This window comes from Chelmon rostratus, chromosome 17 (genome assembly GCF_017976325.1).
Source record: "Chelmon rostratus isolate fCheRos1 chromosome 17, fCheRos1.pri, whole genome shotgun sequence".
In the NCBI taxonomy this organism is placed as follows: domain Eukaryota; kingdom Metazoa; phylum Chordata; class Actinopteri; order Chaetodontiformes; family Chaetodontidae; genus Chelmon; species Chelmon rostratus.
Genome location: NC_055674.1, coordinates 1,759,569 through 1,782,706, shown reverse-complemented (window position 1 = coordinate 1,782,706; position 23,138 = coordinate 1,759,569). Strand labels below are relative to the sequence as shown.

At 44.3% G+C, this 23,138-nt stretch overlaps 3 protein-coding genes across 3 annotated transcripts in view; all 3 read right to left on the bottom strand.

The window, feature by feature from the left end:
• The window catches only part of tmem104 (transmembrane protein 104), a 51,806-nt gene extending 42,749 nt beyond the window's left edge, over positions 1-9,057 (bottom strand). The window contains exons 1-6 of the mRNA XM_041957931.1: positions 8,799-9,057; positions 7,993-8,059; positions 6,984-7,105; positions 5,601-5,682; positions 1,589-1,682; positions 909-992 (exon numbers count right to left, since the gene is read on the bottom strand). Coding sequence (XP_041813865.1) covers positions 909-992; positions 1,589-1,682; positions 5,601-5,682; positions 6,984-7,105; positions 7,993-8,037 — 427 coding nt within the window. The 5' untranslated portion in view covers positions 8,038-8,059; positions 8,799-9,057. The remainder of the gene's footprint in view (positions 1-908; positions 993-1,588; positions 1,683-5,600; positions 5,683-6,983; positions 7,106-7,992; positions 8,060-8,798) is intronic.
• Positions 9,058-10,515: 1,458 nt separating this feature from the next.
• Positions 10,516-14,251, bottom strand: LOC121621380 (5-hydroxytryptamine receptor 3A-like). The gene is made up of 9 exons (XM_041957820.1): positions 14,212-14,251; positions 13,930-14,096; positions 13,025-13,069; positions 12,823-12,932; positions 12,397-12,569; positions 12,127-12,287; positions 11,833-12,043; positions 11,598-11,750; positions 10,516-11,116 (listed from the first exon to the last, which is right to left on the bottom strand). The coding sequence occupies exons 1-9, from the start codon at positions 14,249-14,251 to the stop codon at positions 10,839-10,841; spliced, it is 1,338 nt and encodes a 445-aa protein (XP_041813754.1). The 3' UTR covers positions 10,516-10,838.
• A 1,458-nt stretch (positions 14,252-15,709) lies between these two features.
• On the bottom strand, positions 15,710-22,471 carry tsen54 (TSEN54 tRNA splicing endonuclease subunit). Its single transcript, XM_041957411.1, has 12 exons — positions 22,402-22,471; positions 21,660-21,818; positions 20,695-20,758; positions 20,510-20,593; positions 20,283-20,381; positions 20,156-20,208; positions 18,920-19,027; positions 17,935-18,400; positions 17,698-17,833; positions 17,536-17,596; positions 16,781-16,894; positions 15,710-16,402 (listed from the first exon to the last, which is right to left on the bottom strand). Exons 1-12 carry the CDS (start codon positions 22,455-22,457, stop codon positions 16,252-16,254), a joined length of 1,551 nt encoding a protein of 516 aa, XP_041813345.1. The 5' UTR covers positions 22,458-22,471; the 3' UTR covers positions 15,710-16,251.
• Positions 22,472-23,138: the final 667 nt, after the last annotated feature.

The following is a 23,138-nucleotide window of genomic DNA, read 5'->3' as shown; positions in this document are numbered from 1 at the left end:
GAGGAGAGAAAACTCATTTCCTTATTACCGATCGATACCTGCACGTGCCTCACCTGCACACGGTCCGTGTTCGCGGGGAGAAAAGGTCATCAGCAGAGGGTTTTTTTTTTTTTAGCACTTCACCTCAAGAGGCAGGACAGCCGAGTGACAAGAGGCTGAATGGATGGGAGCACGCTGCAGCTTTAACAGCATGAGCTGCATGACGGCATGCATGAGTGCGTTCACACGTGTGGGTGTGAACATGAGCCGGGTGGATGTGTGTGTGTGTGTGTGTGTGTGATCCCGTGCGTGCCGAGTGCTCCACCTACTGTTGAAACGCTGAAGGACACAACATGTCAGCGCAGATGATGTTGTCAGAGCTTTGACCTTTTGTTGTTGCTTCATCCCTGCGACAACAGGGACGCAGCAGACTGTTGAGTCACTCGCATGTGATGAAGAAGAGCCGGCGCGATGTGAGCAGTGGAGGGGAGGGGGGGGGGGCGGGAAGGGGCTGCGGCGAGCGCACGCCAGGGCCGGGACAAAGCACTGATGGGTTCCACGAATGTAAAGCCGCAAGGTTGTTCTGTGTGGCTCAAGGTGAAGGTGACGAAGGCGTCGGTTCAGCACCCCCCTCCCACACACATGCACAGCAGAAAGATTAACAGCCCTGATGGGGTCTCAAACAGGTAATTACAACCAAAGGCAATTTATCCATATATAATTACATCCAATTAGAGAGCCAGCAGCCTTCCTTTGTGAATGTGAGGTTTGGACAGAAAAGGCGTAAAAAAAAAAAATCTTTTCTCAATTATCCCACACAACCTTCACCACTCCTCCATAAATGTTACACGTGGCTAACGATGGGGGTGTCTGCGGTTAATTGAATAACGAGCAGCGAGATTAGAAGCTGGAGGCCAGGAGGATATTACCTTTGTTGAAGAACATGGAGGCCATCTGACCCATCTCGACCCGCTCCACGATGTCGAAGTGATCGACGTGACCTCCTGACCTCTCTGCGAAAAGACAAACACCGTCCACAGTAAGTACCCCCGCACAGCAGAGCCGGGTACAGAGAGCGCGCACCGTGCATCACCAGACTGCAGCAGAACCCAGTGGAACCGGCTCCGGGTCCACTGGGTTCTTTCATCTCTTCAGTCTGATCATGTTATGATTTAAAACATCGTATTAAACAGGTTAAAAAGAGTTTACAGTTCATGCTTGTTGAGATTTATGGTCTAAACTCAGGTTGAACAGAATGATTTTTCTAATTACTTAGCAATTAATCATTTAGTCTATAAAATGTCACACACTTATTCTATTAAGCTGTTTAAAAAGTATGAAAACATCTCGTTAATTTCTATTTAAAGCCTCTGCAAACAGAGTGCAACAGCATCAAATCCCCAAAACTGCCACTCAACGAGGAGCGTGATGCTGCGACTGCGCCGCAAAGCCTCACGAGGTGGAGGTCAGGGTGGACACGAGGGGCTGCAAAGTGTGTGGCTTCATGGGAAACAGGAAACAGCGGACTCCGCCTCCAACCTGAACTACGTAAAATCAGTTATCGCTGCCAGTATTAAAGCTGTGCTCCACAAAGACTCGTCGTACTCACGGACAGACAGGATGGGCTTCGTCTCCGGCTCCGATCGGCCTCGGCCCATGACATCATCGTCGGAATACTCGGAGGTGGAGTCGCTGTCGTCGACCTGTGGAGAGGATATGAGTGTGTGAAGCTCTGGTTTGCTTTCGCTTTCTTTTCCCCTTAATTTCACAACACAAACAACGTTCGGTTTACAAGCAATTAGCGCAGCGTTTATGTGCCGTGTGTGTGACGCAGGGGAGGGCAACATCTGGAAATTACAAGCAACAGCTGGGACACACTTTGGAGAGCGGAGGACTTCACAATTCACACACACACACACACACTGCAGATTAATGCCAATTAGCTGTCAATGATAGTCAACTTTGTGAGTGTTATAATCTGAATTAATAAGTGACACGCTGGCTGGGACTGAGGGAGGAGGAGGAGATGAGGAGTGACAGCCGATGATGGCTCTGTGACAAACAGAAGAACAGATTAACGTGTGCAGCTATGGATGAGATTCAGTCGACTGTTCAGGCCTCGAGGCGATAAACACACAGGCTGCAGGTGAGTCTGTTTAAATCCAGCTTCACGCAGGTGAGTCACACCTTTCTACGATGCACCCATCAGAACACCGGGATTCTGACTTCACTAAAAGTCAGAACGTAGAAAACATCATCCCAAACTGCCTTAAAGAGAAGAAATAAAACAACGACCATCTGATAAAACAGTTACATTTGACTGACGCTGTTGTTGGAGGCATAATGTTAGTAACACTCGATTTACCAAGAGTCACATTCACCTCCCCGCTCATTAACAGCGGTTTTTATCTTCTATCATATCGATTGATCATGTTAAGATAATGTGATTACAGCTTCTCAAATGTAAACGTGTATGTTCCTTTAGTCCTGTATCGCTGTGAACCATCTTTGGGTTTGGACGTTCTCTGATGCTTTATAAACCTAGAAAATAATCAATAGGTTTATTGAAATATCTGCTACTTCCAGTCCTTATGTAGAGGATTATGTTTCTGATTATAAATGAATAATAATCTAATAATTTTCATGGGTTTAAATGGAGAAGTTCTTCCAGAGCTTTCCTCTGAAAATCATCTGCTCAACTGAACACAACTGAACTCTTTATCTTTATCATCATCATCATCGCCATTATTATAACAGATGAGTAAAATGAAGCTTGGTTGTGGATTTTTTAACATTTGGCGAGAGTTTCTCAGAAGAATGGCAGTTCACTTAAAATTCCAGCAGAGGGCGGTCACACCTGCACAGGTGGTGCCAGGCGTTAAACTTCTAACCAGGACGTCCCTTTTAGAAGCAGCGCAACAAGTTCTGTGACATTTCAGGTCAATTAGTCAGTCACACAGTCTGGGAGTCTTATAAAGAGTCACCACATCTGTTCACATCACAAGGCCACAGTTTGATCTCCGTATGAACCGGCGGGGAAACATTTCTGCAGCAGGTAATGCAGACAGAAGGACCAACGCTCGAACTTTTCATCTCTAGTTTCCACCTAATAAACTTACATGAGACCTTCTCACAACACATACCTGATGCAAGGCTGTAAAATAAGGCCTTCGTTTTTGTTAATATGCTTCACTCGAGCAGAGAGAAATAAAACATTTCCAGTTTTCCTCCTCCTTTGTTTTCCATTACGTGGGAGGAGAAGGCCGAGAGGAGCACAGGAGCCATGAATCAAGGCCGAGTGTTTGGGGCTCAGTTAGAGTCGGGCTGTTGTCCTCAGGCTCATAACTCCTCGACTGGAAAGCCACAGGCGTTAAGCAAGATGACTCCTGCGCCAGGGGAGAAACAAAAGCCAGAGGCTGAGCCATTTAAAGTGCACAAAGTCTCTTTCTTAGTCAAAGTAAAAATGATTGAGGAGCGGGTCGTTCCCCTTGGTTAACGGAGTACAGTCCTATACCGCCGACTTCGCCCAAATTGGGTTTCTTATAGACGAGTGGCAAGAGACGCATTTCAGTTCAGCCGGGATTGGACAATAAAACAGCAACAGCCCCCTTAAATTAAAAAAAATACAGCTTCCTATTAGGAGGGGAATTTCTTTTCAAGCTTTAAACGTGAAATATTCTCCAGTCTCGTGATTTTACTGGGCTGCAAATGAAAACAGTCATCGTTTGTCTCAACAGAAGATCAAACGTGAAGGAAGAGACGTCCACGTGGTCGTAAAGCTCAGCTCAAGTGAGGAAGACGTGTTTGATACAGAAACACCTGAACACTGTCTGCTTTAAAGCGCCTGAGATGTTTTAATGTCACATGCTGAAATGATCACACACTCTCTGATGATTGGTTTAAAAATGACTGGATTCATGCTAAATGAAGTTTTAGCCAATCACAATCAGCCCTCTGACGGGCCACACCCTCCGACGCCGACCTAACGTACATTTAAGATGCATTTTAGTACGACGTTCAGTCACAAAGTGTCAAGTGTGAATCCAGCTTTAAGTCAACTCAACAGGACTGACTGACATCAACAGTGAGGAAAGTAAATTATTAGAAATCCACACCAGCAAAACTCATCATTATAACAGAGTGTGCAGTGTGCATGACTGCCCGCTGCACACTCCCAGACCATCCAGCGTTTGTGTTTTCAGTCTTAAATCTGCACCACAGCAGGAGAAACAATACCAGAAGACACCTGGAAAAACACTATACAGCGTCTACACACATCTTCTTTCTGTATTAGACATGGCCTAATTCAGTTTAAGGCAGTCCACAGGTTTTATTCTATTCTAATGATAGACTGTCTGAATTATACCCTAATGTTACACCAAGCTGTCCTAGATGTCAGGACTCTCCCGTTTCTTTAGGACACATGTTTTGGTCATGCCCATCTCTGTATGGTTTCTGGTCTTCAATCTTTCAGTCACTCTCAGCGACATCCAGCAAGACACTGCAAACCTGACCCTTGGATAGCCGTTTTCGGTGTAGTCAGTGATGAGATAAAGCTCTCCCGTCTCCACAAAGATGCAATTGCCTTTGCATCGTTGGATGTCCGTCATTTGATACTGTTGAACTGGAAGGAGAAGAACCGTCCTGCTTATGTTCAGTGGATTAGAGAAGTGATGTTGGGATTGACTCTGAGTAAAATTAGGTATACAGTACGCAGGTTGGAAGATAAATTTGACAGAACCTGGTCACAGTTCATAACTCATACTAAGAGCCTGGCTTTTACCTGACTCCTGGTTCTTATTTACTAATTTTTTGTTATGCTATGGTCTATATTTTGACAGTTAGGACCTTTTTTCTAACGCCAGAGGTCCAGAATGTTGGTGTTATCACCATATGATCAACACAGATTGTTTTGAGTCTGCATGTCTTTTCTTTTTTCTCTTGTGTGTGTGTGTGTGTTCTCTTCTTTTGGTGCTTTGTCTACGTGGGTGTCGTGGGCGTATGTGCTGTGATGTGTTTGTGGAGATGCCACCTGGATGGGGTGGGGGGTGGGGTATGGGTCCACAACTTTTGCATGATATTCTCAATTAATGATGCCTATTTTTGTAATATCTAAAAATGAAAAATAAAGTTGGAAAAAAAAAAATCTGCACCACAGCAGGATTTAGTGTATTTTTGAAAATCAGTGAATCAAACCAGACCCAACGTGCTCCACAGGACGAGAGGATATACCAACACCCTTCCTGACAGAAATCAGTCTGGATTTGTGTTTATTCTGACGCAGATCATTTCACTGACGCTCATTCTGTTCGTATCTGCCTAAACATGCTTCAACATGTCAGGCGGAGACCTGAAAGCGCATTAGCCGGAGCGAAGGACTGGAAATGTCCCCGCGCAGCATTTATACGAACATTAGTTCCGCTTTTTTGCCTGCGGGGTGTAAATAGTGTTTGGCTTAATGTCTTATTAGACAAACTCACCCTGACAGAGGGGAACATTGACTTCTTTAATATTTGGTTTTTCTGACACATCCTTACAGCAAAGAGAGCCCCCATCCAGCCAACAACCCATTAAACACATTTCTAACAGACTCTGCTCCTGCACACGGTTCATCACCTCACCTCTTCCTGTTCCCTCCTCTTCCAGCGCAGCTGAGCGTTGGCCGCCGCCATCGCCTCGATCACAAACGTGGTGGTCATGTAGCTGGCGAGAGGAGAAGAGAGAGGGACGAACGAAAGGTAAGACGAGCCGCAGGTTAATGAGACGCTATTAATGAGCAATTTAAGGCAGAACCAGTGAAAACAAACATTTTTCATTCATGCAACATCGCTGTATGTTTCATTTCCAGCGGTGGAGTCTGTCCATTAATACAAACAACAGCTGGTCAAACACCTCTGTTGTTCTTTCAGGTGGATCTTTTAACCTCCCTCTAAGATGCTGATTGTTACATTGTTGCCAAGCCCTGATCCAGGACCAGTCACTCCTCTTTCATGTCTCTGCCTGGCATCCAACAACGGAGTCAAAATGAACAGCTGATGGAGTTTTCCAGGGTTTGGTTTAGGGGTGCACGATAGTTATCGGGCCGATAACAGGAAATTATGACGTCATTCCGATAAGGCCGATATCATGACGAACAGCCCCGATAACATACATGTTTTTGTCAGCACGGCAGTGCCTCGCTCCCACTATGAGACCCAAATGGCCTGCAGTGAATGCTGCGTTCATGTGACGTTGGCATAATCAGAAAAACTCTTTCTCACTGGGAAAAATCAAGAATACCCCCTCATGCCAGAAAACAACTCGTTAACTCGGTCATAATTTTGCTAGTTGCTGACTTGAATTAACATTCGCAGTATTTTTTCACATGTTACACACAAATAATAGAAACATGAACTTAAATAGGCCGACAGAACGACTGGCAAACGAGGGAGCGGGGGAATGTACGTTACACCTTGAATGCAGCATGCGGCACAGCGTGCTTATGAAAACGGAGTTCAGACTTCTTCAAAGTTTCCGAAGGAGACAGTTCGCTGGTTATTCGTAACAAATGTTCCAAGCGAGTTCCACGAGGAGCGAGAAATGGCACAAGCTTTAATACCTGATCAGTCACCTGAAACCACCGCTTTGACGGAGTTTGGAAAGCGTATGAGGACGGCCGGCCTGCTAAAGACGCTAACGTTAGCAAGCCAGCCGCAAAGAAGCCACCGGGACTGACACACAGCGGCGAGGCTTTCGAAAAATCCAAGAAATTTGCCAAAGATGACCCACGGGCTGAGGTTATTGAAGATTTAATCATGGACGTGATGGCGCTTGCCTTCCTATGGACTGCCCTTCTTCAGTTAGTTTACATAGATCAGTCAAAGTAAGGGATCATGTATCTTTCTTCAGGATGACATCGAAGCCGAAAGCAGATGTTGGCAGATGTTGTCTCTGCCGCTGCATGCCGGACAGAAAGAGCAGCGACAGAAAAACACTACAAACGCTACAGGCACAACGAGACATACCTCATAAATCCTAAAAAGGAGATGAGTGCTAAGCTGACCACCCAGCCGGCCATGGCGAAGGCTTTGGGCATCGTCAGAGCTCCTGTTCCCACAATCAGATTGAACATGTACACCAGCCCCACCTGGAGAAGACATGAGACGATAAAGACATCTATGAAGAGCCTGCTGAGATTCACCCAGAACTTCACCTCATTTTCTACTGCATGTTGTGTCCTTTAATACATTTTCTGCCACTGCAACCTTTTAGTTTTGCTGCTGCTCTGATGCAATTCTTCTACAGGGAAAAGTAGAAAAGTTAGTTTATGTAGTTTTTCTTATTGCAAGATCTCAGGCACTGCAGGATCAGGTGTTCCTCAGTGCCCGGGCCGATAAAGATCAGACCTCTTGGTGGAAGAATCAAGCCGTTATCCCTATCAGGTAGCAAACTGCTTTAATGATTCAAAGCTTTAGCTTCCGGAAAAAAAACACTTGACCAGCAGAACATAATCTCTGTGTCAAAGCCATGCTGACGTAACTGAAGTCAGGGGCTTAAATGAGTTGTCAAAACCGAGGCCAGACCATAAAGAGGCCTGGAGGGTAAAAAAAAAGAAGAGTGTAAGCATTTTAACTTCCTCTTCATTTCTAACTGCACTTTCAAAAGCGTCATCTGTACTTACAAAGACATCACTCATGTGATTACCCTAATGTTTCACGAAGTTTGAAGTACTACTAAGTTAATGATGTATTTATATTCAGTTTTTTTCAGTCAACATAAATGGCTTAAGATGGCCTTGTAGTTTAATACAACCAACTATGTTAAAGTTAGAGAGCAAGTCACCAGAGCAGCCTCAGATCTTTAAATTTTTATTTGGCGCAGTCAGGTGGACTGGAGCTCCAAGCTTCTGGCTCCCACAAAGCCTAATGACAGCCATATTTTTACAGAGCTCCCTCTTTGCTACTGAACATGTGCCTGACCTGAAATGATCAAAACAGATTGGGAATTAACCACAGTTTTCTGTACGATACTCACGAATGCGGAGTAGGGTTCCCCGGTCTCTGTAATTCCACCTGCCATGGTTGATGACACCGGTGCTCACCTGAAGGAAAAACAACAGCTCGATGGCTCAAGTGACTTCTATCTTTATTAGATTTTGTTTTTTATTCTAAAATGCATTTTATTGGCATGACAACAATTAAGCACACTTTGGCAAAACCTATTGTACATGCTCTATAATATAAGAATAAAAAAATCAGAATGTAAACAATCCAAAAGTGGTTATCCAGTTCTGCCTAGAGTGGAAAAAGAACTGCAATCACATATCCTGCAATTGGTATTAATGTTAACGTTGGCAATAAAGGACATAAGTTAAATATTCCATTCAAAACAGTCCATTAATTTAAAGGACCACTTTTCAATTCGGCGTATACGTGATTTAATAAACAGCCCTTATTTTAATAAAAACTGGTGTTTTAGCACAACTGTCTACCGATCGGTGCTGTGAAACCTGCTGACAGAGATTATGGAAGCAACATAACAACCCTTTCATTGATTTGAACCATTTTGAAGCAGTGTACGGTCACTTGCAGTAGCTAACCTGGGTGTATAAAGTTGTGTTAAAGTCACTGTTGATCTCAAGGAACCGACATTTAATTGCTAGCAACGTAACGTCACTGGCAGCGCAGGTTAGAATAGCTGTCACACAAAAACACACATGGATAAATGTATTATTGTGACGTTTTATACACACGGACTGTTAAAACTGAGCAACTAGCTAGCTGTCCTGTAGCTAGCTACATGGGTGTCATTAAAGGAACACAAAAGCAAACCCTTCTCACCTTACTTCTTTCCTGTGATTCTTGCTAATTTAGCCGCTAGGCTAGCAGGATGCTCCAAGCTGTCAGCTGGATCAGATCCTCACCAGCTAGCTGAATAAAAGCAGACCGTCGCCACCTAGCTAACATGAGCTGTTTCGTTGTTGGATAATTCGAGGGAAGTCAGTTTAAACCGGAACCTAAGAGAAAAACACTTTTCCATGAGCTAGCAAGGATCTAACATTTAGCTAACTGAAGCAATAAACTCAGCAACCAGCTGAGCTGCTCCGACATGAACGACATGACAAGCTACCGCTAACATAAAGTCATATTTCCGGTACTTACTTTCAAAGTAAAACCGCACACGCGTTGAGATCAGTGGTTGATATTAGAAAGCTTTTATTATGAAGGCAAAATTGAGTTGTTTTTCATTTATTATTATGCTGAGCTTGATGCTCTTGTTAGCTGGTTTGCTCGGTTGGTTGTTGTTCCGGAAAACAAATCACGAAGTCCAATCAAATCAGACTGTGAGAGCATGTTTTTTTTAATCCACTCTGTGCTTGCACAATTGTCCCTACACTGCCGACAGATTTTACTACAATAAGCTCAGTGCCACTAAATATTATACGATCACACTTTGCTTAAATCAGCTAATATTTCAATTATGTTGTCCATGATTAGTTTGTACCCGCCCATCCGAGCTACTGAAGTTAGCAACAAACCAACCCCTTAGCCAGCATGTCCAGTCATATGACACATGTCATATGACATGCACACCTGTCTGCTTGCTTTCACTCTGAGCAATATCACACGCACTATTATCAGATCGGTTATATTATAAAATGTGTTTTTGCAGCTTTAATGATGGACAGAGTTTTGTAAAAGCTGACAAAAAGTGGGAAAAACTGAGCTGCCTGACACGCACAACTGTGATGTCATCCAGAACAGAGCAGGATGCAGGATTCAGGCTCAGAGGTTCACAAAGTGACTGAGTGACCGGAAGTGGTTCATCAAATAAATCTGGCATCATGCAAGTGCTTTGTGGCGGGCACAGGTGACAGTATCACCTGGTCTAACTGTCCGTGTCGCTGTGCGTCAAAGCCAAATCAGCAGAGCACAAGAGCTGAGCGGCTAATGGAGTGAGAGCTAATGCTGCACTCAGCTCTCTCTCTCTCTCTCTCTCTCTCTCTCTCGACTCTACCTGAGCTTTAATTGGCCGAAGTTAATTAACGTGTGTTTGGACATCTCACCGTGCGCTCTTTGGAACGGTTGACTGGCACAAACGCCTCCGGCACGCACGGGCGCGTGACTCAATGGTTCAATGACCACCACAGTCTCTTATCAGGTGCATCAAGTTAAAACACCGTCATATCTATCTCATATAAATTAGAGTGTTATTTGGAAGCCTGGCTGGGGTGAATATATTGTGGTGAATGAGCCTTTCAGCCTCCACATCACGCTGGGAGGACTTGCCCCCTCCTCTCCTTAGTGATTTTTGTCCTGTCCTTATATACAGTATAAATACAGTATAACAAACTAACATGTTTGATACTGTCTGTACAGCTGTATGTAAAATATCAGAGGAACTCTGGTTCAAATCAACTTTATTTTGATCTTGAAATCATATAGTTTAACCACTTCATAACATAATAGATAGATAGATAGATAGATAGATAGATAGATAGATAGATAGATAGATAGATAGATAGATAGATAGATAGATAGATAGATAGACTTTATTTATCCCAAGCTGGGAAATTGCAGTGCAGCAGCAGCATTACACACAGTGAAATAAGTGAAAATAAAAATATAAGGAACAAACTATACATCATAAAAATATAAAAAAAACTGTAATAATAACATTCTGTGCTTTGTATGCAGATTATATATGCATGTCTGAAAAGATCAGTGAGATCTTCAATAGAAGAAGAATCAGGATAGAAGGACAGAAAATGTAGAGGACAGAAATAATCAGAGGTTAAAAAGACAGGTGTTTTTTTCTTCACTGCATGTGTTCATCAAAGCTTCTCTCCAGGTGATGTTTTGTTGCAGATTATACTCACATCATTCAGGATAGTTTGTCACCCACACTCTACCCATGAACATCAGGACAATGACCACAGTTAAAAAATAGAGGACAAAGAACACAGAGTCGATGGTTTTGGCCACTCTTCTGTAGTATTCCGCCTTCCTCTTGCCTTTTTCCTGTGCTTCAGCTTCCTGCCGAGCTGCCTTCACTTCCTCCAGGATCAGTTTCAGCAGCTCGTGGCCACTGCGCCCCTCCAGAGGACGGTCACTTTTCTCTGCTTCCACCTGGGCTTCCTCTTCAGCTGCAGCTGGCTCTGTGTGGGACAGGGACGCGTTCAGGGTCTATATGTGCATGAAAGTGTGCATCACCAACACCAATGTATGAAATGACTGTGGAAGGAGTCTCGCTGGTGATGAACCTACAGAGAATTACCATCTGAATGTGCAGCTCTCCACTTTACTTACTGCCAACAGGGTTAAAACTTACTAATGATGCCCAGCTCTGAGGATCAAACCATAATAATCAAGAGGAATGTTACTGTGGGAGAACTGGTGCAGTCTTTGATGTTCAGCTATCATTGCTGTTGTGTTTGCATCGTCCCCATTCAGCAGCCAGATCCCCAGAGGAACACAACATTCAGATCCTCAGAGAAAGCATGAAGCCATGAAGAGATGTGGGATGTGTGGTCTAAATTTGGTCAACACATGCACTTCCACTGTACTCATGTTTCCAGCTGTTGCTTTCAGACTGACAATAATATGTTTTTTACAGTACTTAGTTTGCAGAAAACTCACCTTTGTGACAGTCGGCTTCCAGCTGAATCTCCACATCGACGGATCTTTGAGCCTTCTGACCACAGTCACCGCCGAGGTCGTTTAGGAAGCTCACCAGCATGGCCTCCAGAAGGCTGATCCCCACCAGGGCGAAGATCGTGATGCAGTAGGTGGCTAGAATAAAGGCGCAGAGACGTCACCGCTGAGCACTGAGTCACAGTTCAGTCTCTGGTCTGAGGTCTGAGTGGCAGCTCACCCATCATCGGCAGCTTCTCCTCGGTGGACGGCAGCATGTCCTGAAGGATCAGCAGTAAGACGGAGATGGACAGGAGCACGGTCACTTTGAAGCTCAGCTTTTCGCCACTGCCATCGCTGATGAAGAAAGAGGCCAGATCCAGGACCAGCAAATAGAACAGGGGCACGATTAAAATGATCACATACAGCATTGGCCTCCTGCTGATTGTGACCTAAGAAGAGCAGTCAGATTAATTAGAGACGAACACACTGTGAGAAGAGGCAACTAATAAATCCAATACAAGTATGTTCTTACCGTGTATATGAGTGTGCTCTGACCTGAACCGGTTTTGGGGATGTCATGATTGATAATCTCGATGTTTTCAAGTTGCCACTCTCCCTGTGTCACCATGATCTGCTCAGAGACTTTAGTCAGGGTGGTGTCATTATTGAGCGGCAGGACGTTTATAGTTTCCACTGTAGAGATAATAAAAAAAAGAATTAAATCACGGCATCAAACGTGTTCTGAAGCTCTTCTGGGCGTCAGAAAAGGAGGCGAGCCTGAAGTTCACCTGGTGTAATTTACCTTCACTGCTCATGGATCTAAATGTGATGTTGCAGCGTTGAACATCAAAGGGGAACAGAAAGAGCTGCAGCTGACAGGTGACGGTCAGCCGCTGACGTGCGCCGACAAACATCCAACCGCTGGGAATCACGGTGGCCAGTGGACCTTTCAGGATACTCCCAGTATCAGAGGCACTGAAGGAGGACGAGAGGAAATACACGGTAATAAAATCACATGAATTAATGGACTCACTTCATCAAAACTGGTCAAACCACAGAGGTTTTACACATGTAGAGATCTGAATAGATCACAGCAGCTCCTGTAGTTCAGTTTACAAAGCTCAGTCAAGACAGGCCTGCTTTCCTGCACCTCCTTTATGAAACATCCCTTTAAATGAGACTAACCCACAAACTGCAGGTGTAATATGATAATACTAATAATACACACTCCTCTTGGATGGTCACGTCCGGGATCCACAGCCTCGATCTCGGAACAGTCAGCCTGTTTATCCCACAAAAGTCTGATGGTTTCCAAGTTAGGAATTCATTTGTCCAACTCTGGGAAGAGAAAAAGCTGCATTTAAAAAACATAATGACACAGGCGGATGAGCACGGAGGACTGACAGAAACCAAACACGATCAGTTCTTACCATCTGAAACCAGACGTGACTCGTGAGAGTTTGAGACTTCTCATCCTGCAGACAAGACAGAACGTTTACTCCAAAGGGTCGATTCACCCAAATCACTAAAACACATGTTGTCACATCAATGCAGATGCAGTGCGAAGCAAAAGTCCATAAAGAAACTTTTCATCTCATGCACAAAATATAAGAACACATATATTTCTGTAGCATCCACACACATCTCTCTCACTCTCCTGTCAGCTTTGTTGCAGGACAAGTTATAACTGAATGGATCTAATTAAAGCACAGGGTTTGGTGAGCATGAAAATCCCAGCAAAGGTTTGCTGAGAAGATGTGATCGGCTGCCTGTGTGGCTCCGCAGGACCACTACATTATATTCTATAGGTTGATCATACACTCAGTTACCACTTTATTAGGCACAACTAGCTAAGAGTAATGCAACAGCCCTGCAACAATTATAAAGAATAAAACCTCCGTCATGAAGGTTTTAATTTTATGTTGAGTCTGTGTTGTTGTTGAGCTGAATTGTACAATACAGAAAAATGTTTCTGTTATTTAGCTTAGCATTACTGATATAAATGGGGTGGACAAAATAATAGAACACAAAAACAAAACACAATACAGTTCATTGCAGGACTGTTGACTACACTTGATTGCATTGACTTTAGCTAGGTGTACCTAATAAAGTGGCAACTGAGTGTATGTTTGCTAGAATAAAAGGTACAATATTTCCCTCTGAAATGTAAGTAGTAAAACACTGAATAAAACACTGAAAATACACAGGTTGAGTAAATGTTCGTAGTTCATTTTCACCACTGGATTAAGTGTAAAAATCGATTTTCCATGTTTTGGGTGAACTGACCCTTCAAAAACACACAAACATGAGAGTGATGAACCACAAAAACACTTACCACCTCCAAGATACCAAACAACACCATGTCCACCAGAACGACGGTGGACGTCGTCCAGTTTCTCACGGGTCGCATGATCGCGAGAACATCATTCGTCGCTGTCAGGTTCAAGTGTTTCAGGAGAGTCAGGTAAGAGCAGTCTGAGGTCTGACCGCCGGAAACACCTGCTGAGGAGACGAGGAAAACACAGGATGTGAACCCAAACCAGCAGCAGCCTCATTCTGAGACTTTAAGATCTAAGTTTAATGTTTTAATCAAAACCAGTTTACTGAAAGAGCTCACCAGCGAAAGCGAGGAAGGCCAGGACCCTCAGAGCTGACATGACTGCCTTCATCTCAATCTGAGCAAAGCCTTTTAAACTGCACAGCTCTGTTAGAAGAGCAGCAGAACAATACGGCAGCTAAGTGCAGGATCAGTACAATAGGTTTAATTAAGTGCACTGTTCAAATATAAGCTTCGCTCTGCGTCTGTGCTGTTGTTCAGAGACATCACCCTCACATCCTTATTGTTGACCTGCAGCTGAAGCAACAAGCCAACAGGAGTGTGACATCAGACCCAACAGGCATGTGACTGCAGGTGATTCCAGCCGTTCTAATTAGAAAAACGCTGCACATAAAGACGAGAGAACAGAAACATCTCAGCTGCGTTCAGTGTGGAAGATCCCAGCAGGCTCGTGTGTCTGCAGGAGGACGAGCAGCGTCCTGATCGTGACCTCAGACAAGACGCCACATAATCACAAGAAGCTGACAACGGGTCAGGTGAACCTCACCTGTGTGATCAGACAGGAAGCTCCAGAGCAACCTGCTAATGGAGCCAAATGTGAGATTCTTTTACCGACTGCTGAATTAACTGCAAGATGCAGCTATTATAGATTCACTTGAGCTCATTAGCATTTTCACAAGTTAATCTTAACTCATAGTCCTCTTACTAACTCGCTCTGCATCAGAAGAGCAGCTGATGAGGATGATGATGAAAGCCCCAGAAAAAGGTCCTAAGCAGACCTTAAAGGATAACTTTCGATTTTTACAACCTGGACCTCTACTCGGGGCATCCATGCGCAGCCTCTATAAACGCATAATCTGCAGAAACTCGTTCATATTCCAATATTTTGTTATGATATGCTGGTGCTATTCCCCTCTGAGCCGGCGGTCGGCTAGTTTAGCTGTAGTTTGGCACAGCTATGGTTCGTTATTGCGTATTTGTAGCCGACCGCCGCAGAGTCAGCCGTGTTGTGGCCGGCTGCTCGCAGCGCGCGGCGTTCGGTAATGACATCATCCACGTCAGAGGTAGTTGCCTAGAGACTAGATGTTGATAACATGCCACCACAGGCTCAGAGGGGAATAGCACCAGCATATCATAACTAAATATTGGAATATGAACGAGTTTCTGCAGATTATGCGTTATATAGAGGCTGCGCATGGATGCCCCGAGTACTCGCATTATACGGATATACGCGCCGCTCCTCTGGGGCTAATTTCTTCAAAACGACTCCAAATGCCACCAGAGTTGTCTGGGTGAGTAAATGGTCGTATTTAATGCTACAAATAAGGTCCAGGTTGTAAAAAACTAAAGTCATCCTTTAAGATTGATAAGCTGACGTGCAAAGCGTCCATTTAATCACAGCGCAGTGACTCGCTGCATTTAGAAAGCAGGAAGACGAGTTGTTTTAAACCACTTTTGAACCTGATCCTCTGGGAATCCGTCAAGAAAATGTCAACTGGAACAATTCTTTAAAAAAAAAATAGATATTTTAGCTTTATTATAGAAGTAAAGTTGCACACAAATCCCAAAACATTTTCCTCCTCGCTGCTGATGCTTTGAAACTCAGCTGATGTGGTGAGTGTTGAGTCTTTGAGTGAATCTTTAAACATCAGTGAAAGACTGAAATCATCTTAAAACAGTGTTAAGATGGAGCAGCTGATGCTTCTGTTAGCATCTTTTCGGCTTTACGTGAGCACATATGTTTGTAGACATATTTCCCACTCAGAATAAAGTAACAGTGTCATAGTTATAAGTCGCTCTTATTGGTCCCTAACATGAACAGGGATAAACATCTTCACCTCTAAAAGCAAACACAAACACACTGTTTGTCACTGGTGCATTAAAGCTGCTGTGTGTAGAATTTAAAGGTTTCCAGCTGTGGCACTAAAACCACCCCCCCATTGTAAATAACAGGCCAGACTCATTTTCTTCTCATCTGTAACATCAAGGACTGGTTTTATTTGTTTATCCCTGGAAGTCCAGCCGACCCGACAGATGCAGAGCCATTTCAAAGTCCAGGATACGTGTTGGTACAGTGATGTTACAGAGCAGCGGGGGTCCTTAGGGGTACACATCCCTGGGCAGGTGGAAGTCTTTGAAGGTGTAGAAGGAGATGTCCCCGTGGTCCACCACAGCAAAGACCACCGGGACGTCTCCGCTCTGGAAGGCCAGCAGCTTGAGGGCTCGCAGGTCGGGCACAGGGCCGTCGAAGCTGAAACACACCGGCGAGGGAAACGAATCACGCTGCCAGCTCAGTACTCACGATCTGCACATTCTGCTAGCAAATTAATCAATTAGCAGATCAATGGATAATTGTCTCCAGGTTGCAGCTTGTCAAACGTGAGAATTTGCTGCTTTTGATCGTCACGTTGGGTTCTGGAGAGCTGTGACGAGCGTTTCTCTGCACTTTCTGACATTCTAACGACCAAATACTGACCACAAAATGATCAATAGATCAATTAGTTAGTTGCAGCTCTTGGGAAAACGGCCATTCATCTTCAACCGCTGTTATATGCATTCAGACGCCTGCTGTCATCCATTAGCCCACCTTGAATAAACACACCCACGGGCAGTTTGTGTGATTGCTTACCTGCACACACACATGCGGGAGTAAGGTTTCCCCGGGTCACGCTTCTTGAAGTCGGCCACCGTGTCCGGCTGGTAAACATTGAAACAAATCCTCCACTCGTCTGAAGCTTTTATCCTGAACAGACAAAGCACAACGTCTTCCGCTGAGCGACAGACTCTCCATCACGGTACACCAGCATCGCTGTACGAGAGCGCAGCGAGGCCGAGGCGATCACCGGAGCTGCAGCATCTCGCTGCTTTGTCTCACACAGATCGTGGAGCGCGATAGCAGCAGCGTGGCGTCGCTTTCTGATGCCAGGCAGGACGACACGGTTAGACTGTTAGATTCTTGTTCACATGCAGCAGGTAAGTCATCAGTTGACTTTCTGTGTGTGCTAAAATTGACACGTGCCCGTTATGAGTGGACGAGCTTCACAGTGTTTGTCCCCTCCTGCATGCACAGCACGCTGCAGCCTCACGTGCACGTTAGAGAAAAAGTATTCAAGACATTTGACCTTCTGAGGCCTTTTTGTGAGATAAGATATCCTGTTAAATGAAGTGTGATCTCTCCTTGTCTCCCATTGCTCTGTTGACACGTCATTAAATCCCATCATGCATCTGTGCTGCTCTCATTTTTGGAAATGTCGCCAAACTGTATTCCACTATCTCACCTGAAGCAGCAAGTCGCTCCTGATTTAACTGGCATCAGATAAAAGCAAATCATTTTCACTTTTTTTACCAAAGTTCAGTGCAATAGGAAATGGAAAGGAGTGATACCTGGACGCTCCCTCCAGCAAATTTGTAGATTTAATCACACTGATTTTATCCAGCAGCTCCCCTGGAATAAAAAAACAAACATCACTGACTTGAGTCAGACAGCTCATGGGTGCAGACTGGAATCCAGAATTTACTGTGTAGACGAGGCGCGTGTGATCTCACCGGTGGGGATTGGTTGTCTTGGGTCGTGCAAAGGTGTGACTTCCCCGTTCCACAAGTGTGCTGGTCGGCCTTTGCTCCTCCCCTGCCGCCTCGCCAGGAGCTCCCGATACTCCGCCCAGTTTCTGCACCGCCGAACCTTCAAAGGAACACAGGATGTGACCCCCGTGATACATAAATAAACACAATGATTCCCCAGAAAACCAAACCTGAGTGAAATATTCTTCAGCTGCTACAAACCTCTCTGTCTCTGTTGATGTCCCACCGCCGCCTGCGCTGCTCCTCTTCCCTCATCTGCTCCTTTGGGGACATCTTCACCTTCCGCAGGTTTATCCTCTGCCTCCAGGGGGCAACGTCACAGACTCCCACAGCCAGAGACCCGGGGAGCAGGGAGGGGTCTGGAGGGTGCAGGCAGCTGGGGGGGCTCTCCCCGGAGCCCAGGTCGGGGAAGGGGATGGAGCTGAAGTGCCAGCGTGAGCAACCAGAGGCAGGCTGGTGATCTGCTCGGTCCTGGAGAACATCGGTCATCCACCACGTCCTGCCCCCGCCTTCATCTGCTGAAGCCGCAGCGGTGGTCCGGGTCCCTGAGGTCCCCTGAGACGACGTCAGGTGTGACTCAGGAGGTTTTTTATCACCCTCACCTTCACGGCCGCTTTTATCCTCCTCCATTCTGTCCGCTGTGGATGCTTCTTTTACTCCAGAACAACTACAGCGAGAACGAACACAGTGTGAGACTCAAATACAAAAAACTACCCTCAGTTATTTAAGAACTACACAGATCACCAACGGAGCTACAAGAAAACTAAAAATGTGAATGTTCTTGGGTTCTACTTTCATTTCTAAATAGTTCAGTCAATTAATCAATAAGCTGCTCAACAGAAAAACCAACAGCTGTGATAACCAATCACATTCATCAGACAGAACAAGTTATCTGAAGACATTAACTTAACACTTTATAGGTTAAATAATTAAAGGGGAAGTTTGGCTTTGAAAGAAGCGGCCAGGAGGGGGGAATTTATCAAAAGATGACATCAAGTCGTTTTATGGGAGTTCAGGATCCAGCACGTTTGAAGACTGACTCATGTTAAGGACAAATAGAGCATCTTGTCCTCATTTTTTTTTAATCTTTCCTCCAAATGTATTGACTGAATCTAAAGAAACGGTGGTCAGTGTGGAGTGACTGTATAGCACACTGGGAGTGGTTTTGTACAGGGTCTCTGGTCACCTGGATGCTGCTGTGGGGCTGACGCTGCGCTTCCTCTTCACTGGTCTCCCCGCTCTGTCATGCGACTGAGGCAGGTTCAGCTGCCTCTCATAGGACGAAGGCTCTGAGCTGTAAGAAGCCAATCACAACACGCATATCATGATGATGTCAAATCCTGGACTTTGACAGCAAAATCATCCAAGATGCCGATTCATTAAAGATCTATGTGGACAGGATCTGTTTGTCCAAACTACAACTCTGACTCCAAAACATCTGGGACTCTGTGTAAAACATCAGAAAACAGGATGTGATCACCTGCTGATCCTGTCTGACAGAAACTCACCTGAAAACAGCACAAAGTCAATATATTTAATGTTTGAGCTCATCAGCTTCAGTGATTTTTGTAAAGTCAAAGTCAAAGTCAGCTTTATTGTCAATTCTGCAGCATGTACAGGACAAACAGAGAATCTAAATTGCGTTACTCTTCAACCTTTTGTGACAGGACATATATTAAAAAAGAGATAAATAAAAACTGTACAAACTAAGTAAAAACTGTACAATCTAAACAATGAAACATTGAGAATGTAATAGTGCAAATGTAAACGGTAGTGCAAAAAGAATTAGCTTAACAACTGGTGGTGAATAAAGTGACTGTGTGTTGTTTTCCTGAGGGGAGGGGTTCACATCAGTGAGAGTTTGTAGAGTCCAGGGTGTAAATATCTGCTGATTCTGAATCTGATGCAGCAACACGTTTCAAACACGTTGGGACAGGAGCAACTAAAGACTGGGAAAGATGTGGAACGCTCCAAAAACACCTGTTTGGATCATTCCACAGGTAAACAGGCTGGTTGGTAACAGGTGAGAGCATCATGATTGAAAGGCTCAGTGGTTCACAGCGAGGATGGAGCGAGGGTCAGCACTTTGTCAACACGTGATTGGATGAAGAGATTAATACCTGGACTCAGGGACACTTCAGGAAACTGCTGTCAGGAAACACAGTTTGATTACTGATGATTGATTCTGTTTTTACTGATGTTTCACAGAGTCCAGACTGTTTTGGACTTGTGGGGTTGTATGTAATGAAGTGCATGTCTGAGAGGGGCTTTAAATGTGGGCACTGATAATGAACTGATGGCTTGAATACATGTCGTCCACGTGAATGGACCAACGCTGTTGTCCCTACAGCTGCACTGCTATTCTATTATCTATGGCTCATATTTATAATCCCATCTGAACGGTACATTAAGATTCTGTTACCTGGGATCGAATCTGTGCACCACATAGCCAAGCCTCTTCAAATGCCCAAACACCTTTGTGACGAAAAAGAGTCATTAGACCAGTTCAGCCGTGCAGTCCTTCAGCGTGTCTGGGTGTCTACTCGTACCTGATACTGCTGGAGGCTTACTGTGCTCGAGGACAGAAACTTCTCATATCCGTCCTGGATGGACAGCGGCAGGTCGCGGTAAAACACCTGCAGGTTCCCCTGTTCACACAGCACAATGCAGATACCTGTCACAGATCATGTGTCGCAGCATCATTGAATAACACAAAGCTTGTTGCGCTCTGACGGGTAAACCACACCCCGGTAAACAGGTTTTATCTGCCACTCACACACTCCATCAGGTAAAGAGCCTCTTCAGGGAGGAGGTGCTGCTTGCCGTTGGCAGAGAAGCCCATCGTCTGCCAAAACTTTCCCTGTGAAACAACAACGTTCAACTCTGACTGACAGTTTACAACAAGACGAGCTCATCACACGGTCTGCGTGCTGATGTTTCACACAGTGGTGCAGTACTCACAGCTGGAGACTGAAGCTCCACTCTCTGCTCACTTGGAATCCATGTGGCCTTCACCAGGTTTCCTCTACAGTGAAATAAATGCATCATCAACACACATTCTTTACATTACTGACACAGCAGACAGTGTAATACGAAAAAACTGAGAGATTTTTCTCCACAGCAGACCAACAGGCACTCAGCTCTGACACATTACCACCTCATAATGTGTTTCATGGCAAAAGTGTTTGCAAGCAGCTGCTTTTTAACACGTTCTGCACACATGGAGCAGTATTCACACTCCTTTTAGCTCTGCTCTGCTCTGCACCACCTCCTGGCTCTTCACCCAACAGATGGTCAACTTTCTTCAACAGTTAGTCATTAACTTCGCCTGTTTGGTTCAGAGCCTGTTTGCTGAAAACACTTGCCTGCTGCTGCTGGGAGCGTGGTGGATGAGAGTACCGAGGCTGAACCTAAATGTGCCATAAATCCACTTCTATGAGCTGGTGAGGTGAAAAAACAGCTCTGTGGTAAACCTCTTTCACACTCCATCCAATCATTGCACTCATTATAACTAAAAACATATTGATTAAAGGAGCACTAAAGATTTCCTACCCTTCACCAGCTATTTTCCTTTTATGTATTATTATTATTCTAACTTTTTGTAGTTGTCAAAGTTGCAGTTTTGTTATGTTATAACGGAGCTGCAGTGACCGCTTTGACAACTCTTCATTGTTGATGCATTCAGGGACATTTAGAAATCTAAGCTTTCAGAGTCATTTGCCAAACAGCAAACTTTTTATAGTAGAACCAGTCACGTTGTCATTTCCACAACATCTACATCTGCTTGCAGAACATCTTTGAATGCATCATGGATGAGGAGTGATTTGAAGATGAATGGATCGTGCATCAGTAATTACGACTGTGGATGTGTGGATGCATGGATGCATGGATGCATGGATGGATGGATGGATGCTACGTCTACTCACAGCTTCTCCGCTCTCTCCTCTGAGATGAGGCTCCAGTGCTCATTCAGAGTCTGCTCAAGCCGCTGTCTTTGCTCGTCTGAGTCATTGGGAAAGAAATCCTTCTGTCCTCTGACGGGGATCTTGTGGCTCCTGGACCGGGCTGCAAACAGCTCAGATGGACTGGAATATAAAGAAAGACAACAAAGACTCGATTTACTAGGACTGACAGCTGGACCTGGATCAGACCACCGGAGAGGTCTGGACGTTCATGATTAAGGCTCAGATCAGTATGATCATTGATTATAAAACAAAAACAGTATTTTAAAATAAATTCTTTGACACACAGGTAGTCAGTGCAAAGACAGCATGACACTATCGAAGTCTACTGAAGACAAAAGCACGAATAAATCCAGCTGAGACACGAATCTCCTTCTTGATCCGCATCTGCTTTTCAAAGTGTGACAAAATGTAGAATACGAATAACGACAATGACTCATAAACTACAGTATAGCTAGCTGATGCGTTTTTAAAAATGCTAACTGATGTTTCCCCATGTTCATGCCGGCAGTGTTAGCACTACCTCAAAACTTTGCTAGCTAACTAACAGTTAAATGAACCCTCCCACCATGTGAACAGGAACCATTTAAGAGCTCAGACAACAGAAAATATCTGACAAACTGCCACTGAACCGTAAATGATGTAACAGTTATTATTTCTCTGTCGATAGCTTTACTGAAAACTGCCAATAAAAACGACAACGTACCTTAATATTTCACTGAAGAACTTCGCTTCGGTGTCTGTCTTGTTTTGGTCCGCCATGTTTGGCAGCCACAGACAGCCCGCGGCGCAGATGTCCTCTGGGTCCTAGTGCCTGCTACGGTTACTAGATGTAGTTACAAACATGACCAGCAGAGGGAGCACACAGAGCTGTTTGAGTGTTTGTCCTGTAGTACAAATTTCTGACAAAAATATAATATTTAAAGTTTGTCAAATTTACAGTCTCTAAAAGTAATGTTAACTGGCCTAACATGTATTTGAAGTACAATAATACTTTTCTACCTGAAATGTGAAACTGCAGAATTATGGAATAAGTCCCAGAAAAATGTTGTGGTCTAATTGTGTTTATCATTATATCGAAAGGAAACTCAGATGTCATGACAAATTATACTAAATAACAGTGTGCAGTACACACTGATGAATTTAATAGCCTATAAAACCTTGAGTATATGTGTTGTTTTAGCATCATCTTGTGGACTTTCTCCAACAGGAGAGCAGTTAGATAAGATAAGATAAGATAAGATAAGATAAGTTAAGATAAGATAAGATAAGATAAGATAAGATAAGATAAGATAAAATAAGATAAGATAAGATAAGATAAGATAAGATAAAACTTTATTTATCCCCAGCCAGAGATTCTGGGCATTACAGCAGCATGTGTTGGAGTGGGAAGAAAAATAGCAGCAGAGGTAGAGAACACTCGAAAAAACAAAATACAAAATA